Raw genomic sequence first — 13,837 nt, forward strand, 5'->3', positions numbered from 1 at the left:
AATCCAAACACTGTACATCTCCCCCTCCTGGTTTGTTCTTAAAACAAACAAACAAACAAAGCACAAAGTTTGCAAGCTTGGTAGTTGATTAAATGTCCTTTGACCAGTATCTGGCCACTTGGAGTGCCTCTGGTGTTGCCGCAAGGAGGTCCTCCCTTGTGCATCATGTGGCAGACTTAAAAGGTCTGGAGAACAAGCCCTATGAGGAGCGGCTTAAGGAGCTAGGCATGTTTAGCCTGAAGAAGAGAAGGCTGAGAGGAGATATGATAGCCATGTATAAATATGTGAGAGGAAGCCACAGGGAGGAGGGAGCTGATCAAGGGTCTGGAGAACAAGCCCTATGAGGAGCGGCTTAAGGAGCTAGGCATGTTTAGCCTGAAGAAGAGAAGGCTGAGAGGAGATATGAGAGCCATGTATAAATATGTGAGAGGAAGTCACAGGGAGGAGGGAGCAAGCTTGTTTTCTGCTTCCTTGGAGACTAGGACGCGGAACAATGGCTTCAAACTACAAGAGAGGAGATTCCATCTGAACATGAGGAAGAACTTCCTGACTGTGAGAGCCGTTCAGCAGTGGAACTCTCTGCCCCGGAGTGTGGTGGAGGCTCCTTCTTTGGAAGCATTTAAACAGAGGCTGGATGGCCATCTGTCAGGGGTGATTTGAATGCAATATTCCTGCTTCTTGGCAGGGGGTTGGACTAGATGGCCCATGAGGTCTCTTTTGATTCTATGATTCTATGTTATTCTTTGACAGTTTGACTAAATGAATAGGCTTTAGGCTGCTGTTGGAAGGCTGATAGGGAGAGGGCCAATTGGTAGCCTTTGGCTCAGGACAAGCCTGCAGGTGATGGGCTCCTCCATTTCCGGAGATTTGCCCTGCCGTCCCCTTTCATTGCTTTCTCCTCAATTCCTCCGCCAGATGTACGACTACAGCCTGGACATGTGGAGCCTGGGCTGCATGCTGGCCAGTATGATCTTCCGCAAGGAGCCGTTCTTCCATGGACACGACAACTACGACCAGGTTTATTTATTTATTTATCATGTCAGGAGCAAACCAAACAGTTGTATTGCATTTTTTAAGAAACAAACAAACAAAGCGCAAAGTTTGCAAGCTTGGTATTCTATTAAATGTCCTTTGGCCAGTATCTGGCCACTTGGAGTGCCTCTGGTGTTGCTCTAAGAAGGTCTTCCCTTGTGCATGTGGCAAGGCTCAGGTTGCATTGCAGCAGGTGGTCAGTGGTTTGCTCTTCTCCACCCTCGCATGTTGTGGATTCAATTTTGTGGCCCCATTTCTGAAGGTTGCTCTGCATCTCGTGGTGCCCGAGCGCAGTCTGTTCAGCACCTTCCAAGTTGCCCAGTCTTCTGTGTGCCCAGGGGGGAGTCTCTCATTTGGTATCAGCCATTGATTGAGGCTCTGGGTTTGAGCCTGCCACTTTTGGACTCTCGCTTGCTGAGGTGTTCCAGCGAGTGTCTCTGTAGATCTTAGAAAACTATTTTGTGATTTAAGTCATTGACGTGCCGGCTGGCTATGACCAGGTGAGGGCTCAGTGACAAATGCATGGTCCCTAGCAGAGGGCAGGGACATTTGACCTCTCTAGTAGAGAAGAAGGCATCGGAGCCAGTGCTGTTGATGAGCTGATGGCAGGAAACGAGAGGAAATGTGCAAGATGATGCTCTGGGAAGGCTTAAAAGAGAAAGTAAAAACTTACCTTTATTAGGTTCTTGTGGGTTTTTTCGGGCTATAGAGCCATGTTCTAGAGGCATTCTCTCCTGACGTTTCGCCTGCATCTATGGCAAGCATCCTCAGAGGTAGTGAGGTCTGTTGGAAGTAGGACAATGGGTTTATATATCTGTGGAATGGCTGGGGTGGGGCAAGGAGCTCTCCCCTGCTAGAGCTGGGTGTGAATGTTTCAACTGATCACCTTCATTAGCATTTGAAGGCCTGCCTGAGCCTGGGAAAATCTCTTGCTGGGAGGTGTTAATATGTGCCTGGTTGTTTCCTCTCTGCTGTTTTGCTGTTGTAATTTTAGAGTTTTTTTTAATACTGGTAGCCAGATTTTGTTCATTTTCATGGTCTCTTCCTTTCGGTTTAAATTGTCCACATGCTTGTGGATTTCAATGGCTTCTCTGTGTAGTCTGACATGGTGGTTGTTGGTGTGGACCAACATGAGATTGTGGCACCCTGCTGAGTCTGAGGTTACCTGAAATTCAGGCCTCTTCTTGTCCATACAGCCTTAAAACATACAATGGATGCAGTAGTGTTCCTATCCTTTCCATAAATAGCTGGTTGACTGTTGTCAAAGAGAAGGGTACACTGAATTTAACTAACCACAAAAGCTCTTCATACCTTCTTACATTGTTGTTGTTATGTGCTGTCAAGTTGTTTCCGATTTATAGCAACCGTAAGGCAACCTGTTGTGGGCATTGTTCAGCAGTATTCATGTTTAGAGAAGGTTTGCCTCTGCCTCCTCTGTGGCTGAGACAGTGTGACCTGCCTATGCTCACCCGAGGAGGGGGGTTCTGTGGCTGAGTGCGGATTCGAACCCAGATCTTCTAGCACGCTTGTCCAAACCACAACACAGTGCCATCTTCTCATGAATTCTTATGTAATTCAGTAGTGCTGTGCATTAAGTAAAGTAGACTTATGTGCCATAACAACCAGAACAGCCTTGACTATGTCCTTGGATGACATGATTTTAAAATTGTGTTTATAGTTTTATTGTTTTTAGTTTGTTTTAATGTACATGTCTATGTTTTATTGTCTGTGGACGGCATTGAATTGCTGTCGATCGTAAGGCCGCTCTGAGTCTCCTTTGGGATTGAGAAGGGCGGGATATAAATCTATATAAATAAAAATGTAATGTTTGTTTGTGGGATTAACAGAACTCAAAAACCACTGGACGAATTGACATCAAATTTGGACACAAGACACCTAACAACCTAATGTATTCACTCAAAAAAACTGATTTTGTCATTTGGAAATTGTAGTTTCTGGGATTTATAGTTCACCTACAATCAAAGAGCACTCACCAAAGAACCTCACCAATGATGGAATTGAACCAAACTTGGCACACAGTTCTCCCCTGACAAACAGAAAATACTGGAAGGATTTGGTGGGCAGTGTCCTTTGGTTTTGGAGTTGTAGTTCACCTCCATCCAGAGATCACTCTGGACTCAAACAACGATGGATCTGGACCAAACTCTACACGAAAACTCCATATGCCCAAATGTGAATGCTGGTGGAGTTTGGGGAAAAGAGAATCTTGACATTTGGGAGTTGTAGTTGCTGGGATTTATCGTTCACCTGCAATCACAGAGCATTTTGAACCCCACCAATGATGGAATTGAACCAAACTTGGCACACAGTTCTCCCCTGACCAACAGAAAATACTGGAAGGATTTGGTGGGCAGTGTCCTTTGGTTTTGGAGTTGTAGTTCACCTCCATCCAGATCACTCTGGACTCAAACAATGATGGATCTGGACCAAACTCTACACGAAAACTCCATATGCCCAAATGTGAATGCTGGTGGAGTTTGGGGAAAAGAGAATCTTGACATTTGGGAGTTGTAGTTGCTGGGATTTATCCTTCACCTGCAATCACAGAGCATTGTGAACCCCACCAACGCTAGAATTGGGCCAAACCTCCCACACAGAACCCCCATGTGGGCCACAGCAACACGTAGCAGGGGACGGCTAGTATAATAAATAAACAAATAAATAATGAGTGCCAAATGGCACGAGGATCCTGTTTCCAAATGCTCTGCCTTGACTTTCTGCTGCCTCCTTCCAGCTGGTGCGGATCGCCAAAGTGCTGGGCACGGAGGACCTCTACGACTACATTGACAAGTACAACATTGAACTGGACCCCCGCTTCAACGACATCCTCGGCAGGTGCGTCCAGAGCCACTCTTTTTGGGGGAGGAGGTGTCTTTCTGGCCACTGGCCTCCTAATACGTTGCTCATGGGGTCTTGAGACATCAAAGACTTCATATCAGTGGTTCCCAACCTGTGGTCCATGGACCACCAGTGGTCTCCAAGAAATATGGTCTGCGGTCTCACTGTTACTGCATGGTCGCAACGAGAGCAACTATTGCATGGCATATGTTCTGTATCAGATACTAGATCTTTAGGAGAAGCCTGAAAAGGTGGTTGTTCCAGTGTGCCTTCCCAGAATAAGGAAAACTCGTAGCAATATGTCTTCAAATGCACTTTAATATTGATTTAGGATTGTCTGCGCGCCCTCATCTTTCTTTAAAACCCTTTCCTAGTTTACCTTAGCTTGTTCATGTCCCGCATTTTAAATTTTAATTATTACATTTGGCCCGGCCATTGGTTTTTAAATGCTGTATGTTATTGTTATTGATATTGCTTATTGTGTATTTTTTGTTTTTGAGTTTTATTTTATTTTATTACACTGTTTTGTATTGATTAATAATAAATAATAACACTTTATTTCTACCCCGCTACCATCTCCCTAAGGGACTCAGTGTGGCTTACATGAGGCCGAGCCCACAATACATCAAAAAAGCAATAACAACAACAATACAAAACAGTTAAAATAACTCTCATAAACAAAATAAACAAAAAACATTGACAATAGCACAATTAAAAACCTATGGCTGGGCCAAATGTAATTTAATTTTTTTAAAATAATGCTGATTATTTGTTATCGCCTTTGTTTATTGATGTGCTGTGGGCTCGGCCTCATGTAAGCCGCACCGAGTCCCTTGGGGAGATGGTAGCGGGGTACAAATAAAGTATTATCATTATCATTATCATTATTATTATTATTATTATTATTATTATTATTATTATTATTATTATGTGGTCTATCCAATGCGATTTTCTGAATCGGCACCTCAAACCGAATCTAAAGTTGACCAAAAACCAATTCATAACCCTTTTGGTACTAATGTTGGAGAGTGATCCCTGGTCAAGTGGTCCCTGGTTAAAGTAGCTGCTGGTCAAGAGGTCCCTGGTTTTAAAAAAAAGGTTGGGCACCACTGCTTTATAGAGAGCTGATTGGCCCAAACACACAGAATGGATTTCAACAGGGAGAAATACATAGTTCTACACTTTGGCAATAAGAACGAAATGCAGAGGTATTGGACGGGGGACTCCTTTCTTGAGGAAGTCCTGATGGCTCTTAGAGGATGGAGCGAGAGCATGCCATCATTCAAGCATAGCCTTCCAAGGAGCCAAAAAGCTGGATGTCAACTTTGACACAACATACCTCCTTTCTGTTCTATCAGTCTCTGTCCTGGCTATCCAAAATGGCATTGAATGTTTGCTGTGTTTGTGTACTGTGATCTGCCCTGAGTACCCTTGGGGAAATAGGGTGGAATATTAATTATTATTATTATTATTATTATTATTATTATACTTGAGAACAGACCATGGGAAAGAGATATGGGAGTCTTAGGAGACCACAAGCTGAACATGAGCCAAGAGTCTGATAAAAAAAGCTAAAAAATATTATTATTATTATTATTATTATTATTATTATTATTATACTTGAGAACAGACCATAGGAAAGAGATCTAGGAGTCTTAGGAGACCACAAGCTGAACATGAGCCAAGAGTCTGTTGCAGCAGCTAAAAAAACCAATAGTATTGGTGTGCATCAAGAGGAGTATAGTGTCCAGAAGAGGGAAGTCATCGTCCGGCTCTATTCTGTTTTGGCCAGACCTCATCTGGAATACTGTGTCCAGTTCTGGACCAAACAATCCAAGTTAATAATAACAATCTATATAAATAAAAATGTAATGTTTGTTTGTGGGATTAACATAACTCAAAAACCACTGGATGAATTGACACCAAATTTGGACACAATGCACCTATCAAGCCAACGAGTGACCATCACTCATAAAAACATTGAAAAACACAGCAGAAGAGACTTAAAAAGTCAAAAACAAAAAAAATGCATTACAACACATGCGCAAAACCACATATATACACAAACACACATATACACAAATATGTACACATATATATGCATATACACACACACAAAACACATATACACAGACTGGGCCACAGCAACGTGTGGCAGGGGACGGCTAGTAGTAGTAGTAGTAATAATAATAATAATAATAATAATAATAATAATAATAATAAGTGTGTTGTGGACTCATCTTGTTGTGTTTATGATGATGATGATAATAATAATAATAATACATCACACAGTCCTAGACACTTGGGAAGTGTTCGACTTGTGATTTTGTGATACGAAGTCCAGCATAGAGATCTCGTTTGCTGTGACATACTGTGCTTTTGTGTCATAATAATAATAATAATAATAATAATAATAATAATAATAATAATAATACATCACACAGGCCTAGATGCTTGGGAAGTGTTCGACTTGTGATTTTGTGATACGAAATCCAGCAGAGAGATCTCGTTTGCTGTGACATACTGTGTTTTTGTGTCAGTAAAATAATAATAATTTTATTTCTTACCTGTCTCCTCAAGGTGAGTTACAGAATAAGTAAAATACATAAGCCTTGCAAAAATACTAAAAATAAACATATTAAAGCATCTATATATATAAAATCCAAAAAGGCGTCCTTAGGGGCCGCAAAACGAGAAAACCCCTGGACGAAAACTCACCAAACTTGCCGTACACATACCTCAAACCACAAGGTATGCACAACACTCATCACAATTCAAAACAACATTACAACAAACTCACAATCACAGAAACAAACAGAGCATGCGCAGAGGCGTCCCAGCGCCAGCCGCCTGGCGCGCCCACATGGCCGGACCACGCCCCCTCCACGGAAGCCATGCCCCTCCCTTCGCCGCTCCGCCCCTACCCGCCCATACGCCATCCTTCCCTCCTCCCCCTCCTCCGCTGCCCATGCCCCCTCCGAGAAAGCCACGCCCCCACCCTCTGCCGCACCGCCCCTACGCCATCCTTCCCTCCTTCCCCGCCCACGCCCCCTCCGAGACAGCCACGCCCCCACCCTCTGCCGCCCCTTCCCTCCTGCCCCTCCTCCTCCGCCGGTCACGCCCCTTCCCAGGAAACTACGCCCCCTCCAATCCCCACCCTGTCCCTTCCCGCCCTGACCCAATCCATCCCTCCTCCCCCTCCACCGCCGCCATCTTCTCCAAGAGGAACGCTTCTGACATTCCTTTGGGGCCTCTCTTCCAGTCAGCCACGGACCTCCCCCACGCAATTCGTCACAGCTGGTAAAAACTTATAGTACAACTGACACAATCTACTGAAATGATTTATACTCTTCCGAAGTGGAAGTGATGACTCTCTTTGGGGGTTTTCGGCCTCTAAACTGTGAGGAATCCCCGGCGCTGCCATCTTACATAATGGTGATACAACAACAATGGCGCCTTCTGCATTAAATGCGGCAATGAGGAGGGACAGTAACACAGGAATACATACATACATGCATAGATAGAAACAAACACATTCAAAGTAAACAGTACAAATATGTTAAATTTAAACACACAGTCAATAGTAATACATATAACAATTATCTGATCACCAGACTGGGCCACAGCAACGCGTGGCAGGGACAGCTAGTATTTCTATAAAATACATGTTAAAATACACAGAGCAAAGATTAAGCAAAGGACACAATTTAAAATCCATGCTTAACGACTGTCTGGGTATTGGGAAGATGGAAGGTGGCCAGAGAAGGGAGACCAAAATGATCAGAGGTCTAGAAGCCATGAATCCCTCTGAGCAGCTGGATATGTTCACCTTGTCTGTCGGGAGGGGTTGCCTTCTGCCATCTCGTGGAAGTATTGGGTTGGACGGGGTCTCTTTCCGCTGTGTGATCCTTCCTTCCTTTTCTGGGCAGACATTCCCGCAAGCGGTGGGAGCGCTTCGTGCACAGCGAGAACCAGCACCTGGTCAGCACGGAGGCCCTGGACTTCCTGGACAAGCTGCTGCGCTACGACCACCAGACGCGACTCACGGCCCGCGAAGCCATGGAGCACCCTTACTTCTGTAAGCCACCTGGGTCGCCCTCAGACTTCCCCACCCTCGCTGGTTGCAGTTCCCTCACCTCTTTGTGCCTGAACGTGCATGTGCTCCCTCACAGGCGCTAGGCCAAGCATGAACCAACTTTAGCCCTCCCTCCAGGTGTTTTGGACTTCAACTCCCACAATTCCTAACAGCTGGTAGGAGTTGAAGTCCAAAACATCTGGAGCGAGGGCCAGAGTTTGCCCATACCTGAGATAGGCAGCCCTGCCTTCAAGTCACCATATTTAGCCCTACTTACTTACTTAGGTGATCCTTCATTGTCTGATTAGGATAATCCTCCAGGTTGGGTCCATAGGTGGCTGTGGAGTCCTATTCTTGACCCGCATCTTCTTCCACAGTGAGGGCATCGGTTTCCAGGTGGAAGGCGGTCCTGGTTGGGGTTGGCTTGACGTGCCTTCCTCTTGGCACGTTTCTCTCTTTTGCTCTCCATCCGTGCCTCTTCAAATTCTGCAGCACTGCTGGTCACAGCTGACCTCCAGCTGGTGGCCTTTGCTTCTTCCAGCACGCTGACAGTTGTCCGCTTGTCTTCCCAAGAGATTTGCAGGATTTTTCGGAGGCAGCGCTGATGGAATTATTCTAGGAGTTGGATGTGACGTCTATAGACAGTCCACGTTTCGAAGGCGTATAGCAGGGTTGGGAGGGCAAGTTTTGTAAACAAGCCCCTTGGTCTCCCTATGGATGTCCCAGTCCTGAAACACTCTCTGCTTCATTTATACGTCCGCCCCCCCCCTCTCCCCCCCCCCCCCCCGGGAAAGCTTGATTCCACAATCCCCATTTTAATGAGCTCCCCTTGGGCAAATAACCTGCTTCTCCTTTTATCTCATCTGTGTTTTTTAATCAGTCTTTTTAAAATCATTTTCTCGCACATGTAGCTGCCCACTGTCACTGTGAGTGTGTTAATTATAATCTTATATAGTTAATGTATTCATATGTTTTATGTCATTATGATGTTGTTGTTTGTTGCATGTGTTTTTGGTTTTATTTTGCTGTAATTTGTTGATTGGGTTTGGCCTCATGTAAGCCACCCTGAATCCCCGTTGGGGGAGATGGTGGCAGGGTATAAATAAAGATTATTATTATTATTATTATTATTATTATTTGGAAAAAAGCTGCACTCGCAGAGCTCAGGCGGTGTTGCATTTCAGTGTCGATGTTGACTTTTGTGGAGAGGTGGCTGCCAAGGGAGCGGAAATGGCTTACTAATGTCTCTAATTTTCTAATGTTACACCATTAAGTTGTATTTCTGGCATTGGAGAGGGATTGGCTGGTGCCTTTTGCTGGAAGAGCAATTTGGTTTTCTCGATGTTCAATGACAGGCCGAGCTTCTCTCCTTGAACTGTCTAAATGTCTGTGAGGCTGGATGGCCATCTTTTGGGGGTGTTTTGATTGTGCTTTTCCTGTATGGAAGCAGAAGGGGGTTGTACTGGATGGCTCTGGAGCTCCCTTCCAAGTTCACGATTCTGTGAAAGACGGAAGATAGGCAAGTGCTGCAGATACTTCATTGCACCAAGTCCCCAAAAGTAGTATTTGGGTTGGAATCCTACCTGGTCACTCAGTGTCATCTGATATTGAGCCAAGCCTTCCTCTCAGTTTTGTAGAAGGCTGGCCGAAGTGTCCCAACGCTTGACCCACACACCCCTCTCCTTTTCAGTAGGCTTCTTGTCTCTGAAGCCCCAAATCCTCCTCTTTCTTGTCTTGTCTGGACTGCTCCCTCGGTTTGCTCACCGGCCCCTCCTCGGCTTCTCTTTTGCAGATCCAATAGTGAAAGACCCGGCCAGAATGGGCTCCTCCACTGTGCTTTCGTCAGCCAACACGCCTGTCAGCTCCTCCAGCATGTTGGCAGGTAGGTTTTGGGGGAGGCGCAAGCAGGGTGGGTGGATGTGACTTCAAAGGGTTGCTTTTTTGGGAGAGTCAAGAGCGCACGATTTTATTAAAGGCAAATATGCAAAGCCTCAAAGGGAAAGCATACAGACCTAGCGAGTTTAGCCCTCAATAAGCTTAATCAGAAATGTCCTGTTGTTGGAATGATGGGTGGACAAATGGACAAGTTGACAGCAATCTCAGTCTGTGGTGAAGGTCAATGCAGCAACAATAACAATAATTTCAGTGACTTATGTAGACACCTCAATTAACCAAGTACTATACCTTACTGAAGTGTCTGCTCAACCAAGTATGTGAAAAGTATGTAAACAATACTGGCCTGAGTCCCTCTTCGGGGGTCGAGAAGACCGGTATATAAAAGTTCTAAATAAATAAATATCTAATGCAGACATGGGCCATCTTTGGCCCTCCTCCAGGTGTTTTGAACTTCAACTCCCACAATTCCTAACAGCCGGTAGGAATTGTGGGAGTTGAAGTCCAAAACTCCTAGAGGGATGAGGTTTGTTCAGGCCCTTTACAGGGGTTGTTATCCTATGATTCTTGCACCTTAACAAATCTAATCTCCATCTGTCACTAAAAGGAGATAACAGCAGGTATCACGATGTCAAGGCTCTGCCTTACTCAGGTAGAGATGAACCAAACATACACCCAGTTTGTATCAAACAGTTTAATTAAAACAGTACTTACTTTCTGGGTGCTTTAATAGTCTAAAATATAAAACATAAAGATAGCACTCAGGCACAGAATAAACAAAAAGTACACCATAATCAAAGGGTCCAGTCCAGTGGTCAAAATGCTGAAAGTTCAATGAGCAGAGTCCAGGGATCAAGAGTCTATACCGTAGTCCAAAGCCAGTCCAGAGATTCAAAGTTCCAGGGTTCTAAGAGTACAGGAAACAGGTCAGGATACTGAAAATCCACAAACCTGGGGGAAAACCAGCAGCATCCACCACCAAAATAAGACAAATACATTACTCCCAAGGCTAGCTCCTTATATCCAGAAACACCCAGCTGCAACCTATCTCTTGCATACCTCCACCCTGAGCACCCAAATCCCTGGTTGGAAGGAATTCCTGACGTTGTGCGAAGCAGAGGTCTATGGGGTGAAAATGGAGGGTGTGCGCCGCTGCGCATTTTCTGTTCTTTTTTTTTATGGTGTCGTAAATACCTCCCCCCGGTTGTTTTATTGGTACCTAATTTCTCTAATTACAGCTCAAGCTGTTTTCAAACTGCTTAGGTCAACAGTAAATTGGGCTTGACAGTCCGCAGCTCACGCCGACCTGGGGCTTTGAACTGGCAATCTTTCAGATGGTAGAGCTTACAATTGCTGGTGCTAAACCTCGGCCCATGCCTGGCTAGAGCCGTCAGGAGAAGTGTGAATGGTCAGACATTCAAAGGGAAGACCTGACTCAAGCACCACTCTTCTTTCTCTTTCTCCTTCCTTTGGTCGCCCGGCATTTTCTGTTCTTTTTTTTATGGTGTTGTAAATACCATCCCTGCTTGTTTTATCGGTACCTAATTTCTCTAATTACAACTCAAGCTGTTTTCGAACTGCTTAGGTCAGGGGTCCTCAAACTAAGGCCCAGGGGCCGGATATGGCCCTCCAAGGTCATTTACCCGGCCCTCGCTCAGGGTCAACCTAAGTCTGAAACGACTTGAAAGCACACAGCAACCACAACAACAATCCTATATCATCAGCCAAAAGCAGGCCCATACTTCCCATTGAAATACTAATAAGTTTATATTTGTTAAAATTGTTCTTCATTTTAATTATTATATTGCATTTAAGTGTTTTTTGCACTACAAATAAGATATGTGCAGTGTACATAGGAATTCATTCTTTTTTTTTCAAATTATAATCCGGCCCTCCAACAGTTTGAGAGTGTGTGACCTGGCCCTCTGTTTAAAAAGTTTGTGGACCCCTGGCTTAGGTCAACAGTAAGCTGAGGCTTAACAGTCCGCAGCTCACGCCGACCTGGGGCTTCGAACTGGCAATCTTTCAGACGGTAGATCTTACAATTGCTGATGCTAAACCTCGGCCCATGCCTGGCTAGAGCCATCAGGAGAAGTGCGAATGGTCAGACATTCAAAGAGAAGACCTGACTCAAGCCCCACTCTTCTTTCTCTTTTCCTTCCTTTGGTCGCCCGGCATTTTCTGTTCTTTTTTTATGGTGTCGTAAATACCTATCCCGCTTGTTTTATCGGTACCTAATTAATCTAATTACAGTTCAAGCTGTTTTCATACTGCTTAGGTCAACAGTAAGCTGGGGTTTAACAGTCTGCAGCTCACGCCGACCTAGGGCTTCGAACTGGCAATCTTTCATATGGTAGATCATACAATTGCTGGTGCTAAATCTTGGCCCATGCCTGGCTAGAGCCATCAGGAGAAGTACAAATGGTCAGACATTCAAAGGGAAGACCTGACTCAAGCCCCACTCTTCTTTCTCTTTTCCTTCCTTTGGTCGCCCGGCATTTTCTGTTCTTTTTTTTATGGTGTCGTAAATACCTCCCCGGTTGTTTTATTGGTACCTAATTCCTCTAATTACAGCTCAAGCTGTTTTCAAATTGCTTAGGTCAACAGTAAGCTGGGGCTTGACAGTCCGCAGCTCACGCCGACCTGGGGCTTCGAACTGGCAATCTTTCAGGTGGTAGATCTTACAATTGCTGGTACTAATTGTCCATGCCTGGCTAATTGTCCATGCCATCAGGAGAAGTGCGAATGGTCAGACATTCAAAGGGAAGACCTGACTTTCACTATTGGCTGTTACTTCCTGTCACTATTGGCGGATGTCAGGTGGTGCAATACCGGCTAAACAGTGTAATTTCTCCAGTGGTGTAGGGCTCAGACATGCCGTGATGATGTGGCATGTCTCATTAAGAGCCACATCCACTGTTTTAGTGTGGTGGAATGTGTTCCACACTGGGCATGCGTACTCAGCAGCAAAGTAGCATAGTGCAAGGGCAGATGTCTTCACTGTGTCTGGTTGTGATCCCCAGGTTGTGCCAGTCAGCTTTCGTATGATATTGTTTCTAGCACCCACTTTTTGCTTGATGTTCAGGCAGTGCTTCTCCTTCCTTTGGTCGCCCGGCATTTTCTGTTCTTTTTTTTTATGGTGTCGTAAATACCTTCCCCGCTTGCTTTAGCTGTACCTAATTAATCTCATTACAGCTCAAGCTGTTTTCAAACTGCTTAGGTCAACAGTAAATTGGGCTTGACAGTCCGCAGCTCACGCCGACCTGGGGCTTCGGACTGGCAATCTTTCAGACGGTAGATCTTACAATTGCTGGTGCTAAACCTCGGCCCATGCCTGGCTAGAGCCGTCAGGAGAAGTGCGAATGGTCAGACATTCAAAGGGAAGACCTGACTCAAGCCCCACTCTTCTTTCTCTTTCTCCTTCCTTTGGTCGCCTGGCATTTTCTGTTCTTTTTTTTATGGTGTCGTAAATACCTATCCCGCTTGTTTTATCGGTACCTAATTAATCTAATTACAGCTCAAGCTGTTTTCGAACTGCTTAGGTCAGGGGTCCTCAAACTAAAGCCCAGGGGCCGGATAACACTCAGCTGCAACCTATCTCTTGCATACCTCCACCCTGAGCGCCCAAATCCCTGGTTGGAAGGAATTCCCGAAGTTGTGCTGAATTACAACAGAGGTCTATGGGGTGAAAGTGGAGGTTGTGCGCCGCTGCGCATTTTCTGTTCTTTTTTTTTATGGTGTCGTAAATACCTCCCCCGGTTGTTTTATTGGTACCTAATTTCTCTAATTACAGCTCAAGCTGTTTTCAAACTGCTTAGGTCAACAGTAAGCTGGGCATAACAGTCTTCTGCTCACGCCGACCTGGGGCTTCGAACTGGCAATCTTTCAGACGGTAGATCTTACAATTGCTGATGCTAAACCTTGGCCCATGCCTGGCTAGAGCCGTCAGGAGAAGTGCGAATGGTCAGACATTCAAAG

General features: G+C 45.1%; 1 protein-coding gene across 1 annotated transcript in view; it reads left to right on the forward strand.

Annotated features, from left to right (window-relative positions):
* LOC132775180 (casein kinase II subunit alpha-like) overlaps positions 1 to 13,837 on the forward strand; it is a 63,950-nt gene that overhangs the window by 49,116 nt on the left and 997 nt on the right. The window contains exons 10-13 of the mRNA XM_060776019.2: positions 916 to 1,017; positions 3,788 to 3,888; positions 7,821 to 7,969; positions 9,759 to 9,848. Of these exons, the coding sequence (XP_060632002.1) occupies positions 916 to 1,017; positions 3,788 to 3,888; positions 7,821 to 7,969; positions 9,759 to 9,848 (442 nt within the window). The remainder of the gene's footprint in view (positions 1 to 915; positions 1,018 to 3,787; positions 3,889 to 7,820; positions 7,970 to 9,758; positions 9,849 to 13,837) is intronic.

Source organism: Anolis sagrei, chromosome 4 (genome assembly GCF_037176765.1).
Source record: "Anolis sagrei isolate rAnoSag1 chromosome 4, rAnoSag1.mat, whole genome shotgun sequence".
Taxonomy (NCBI): Eukaryota; Metazoa; Chordata; class Lepidosauria; order Squamata; family Dactyloidae; genus Anolis; species Anolis sagrei.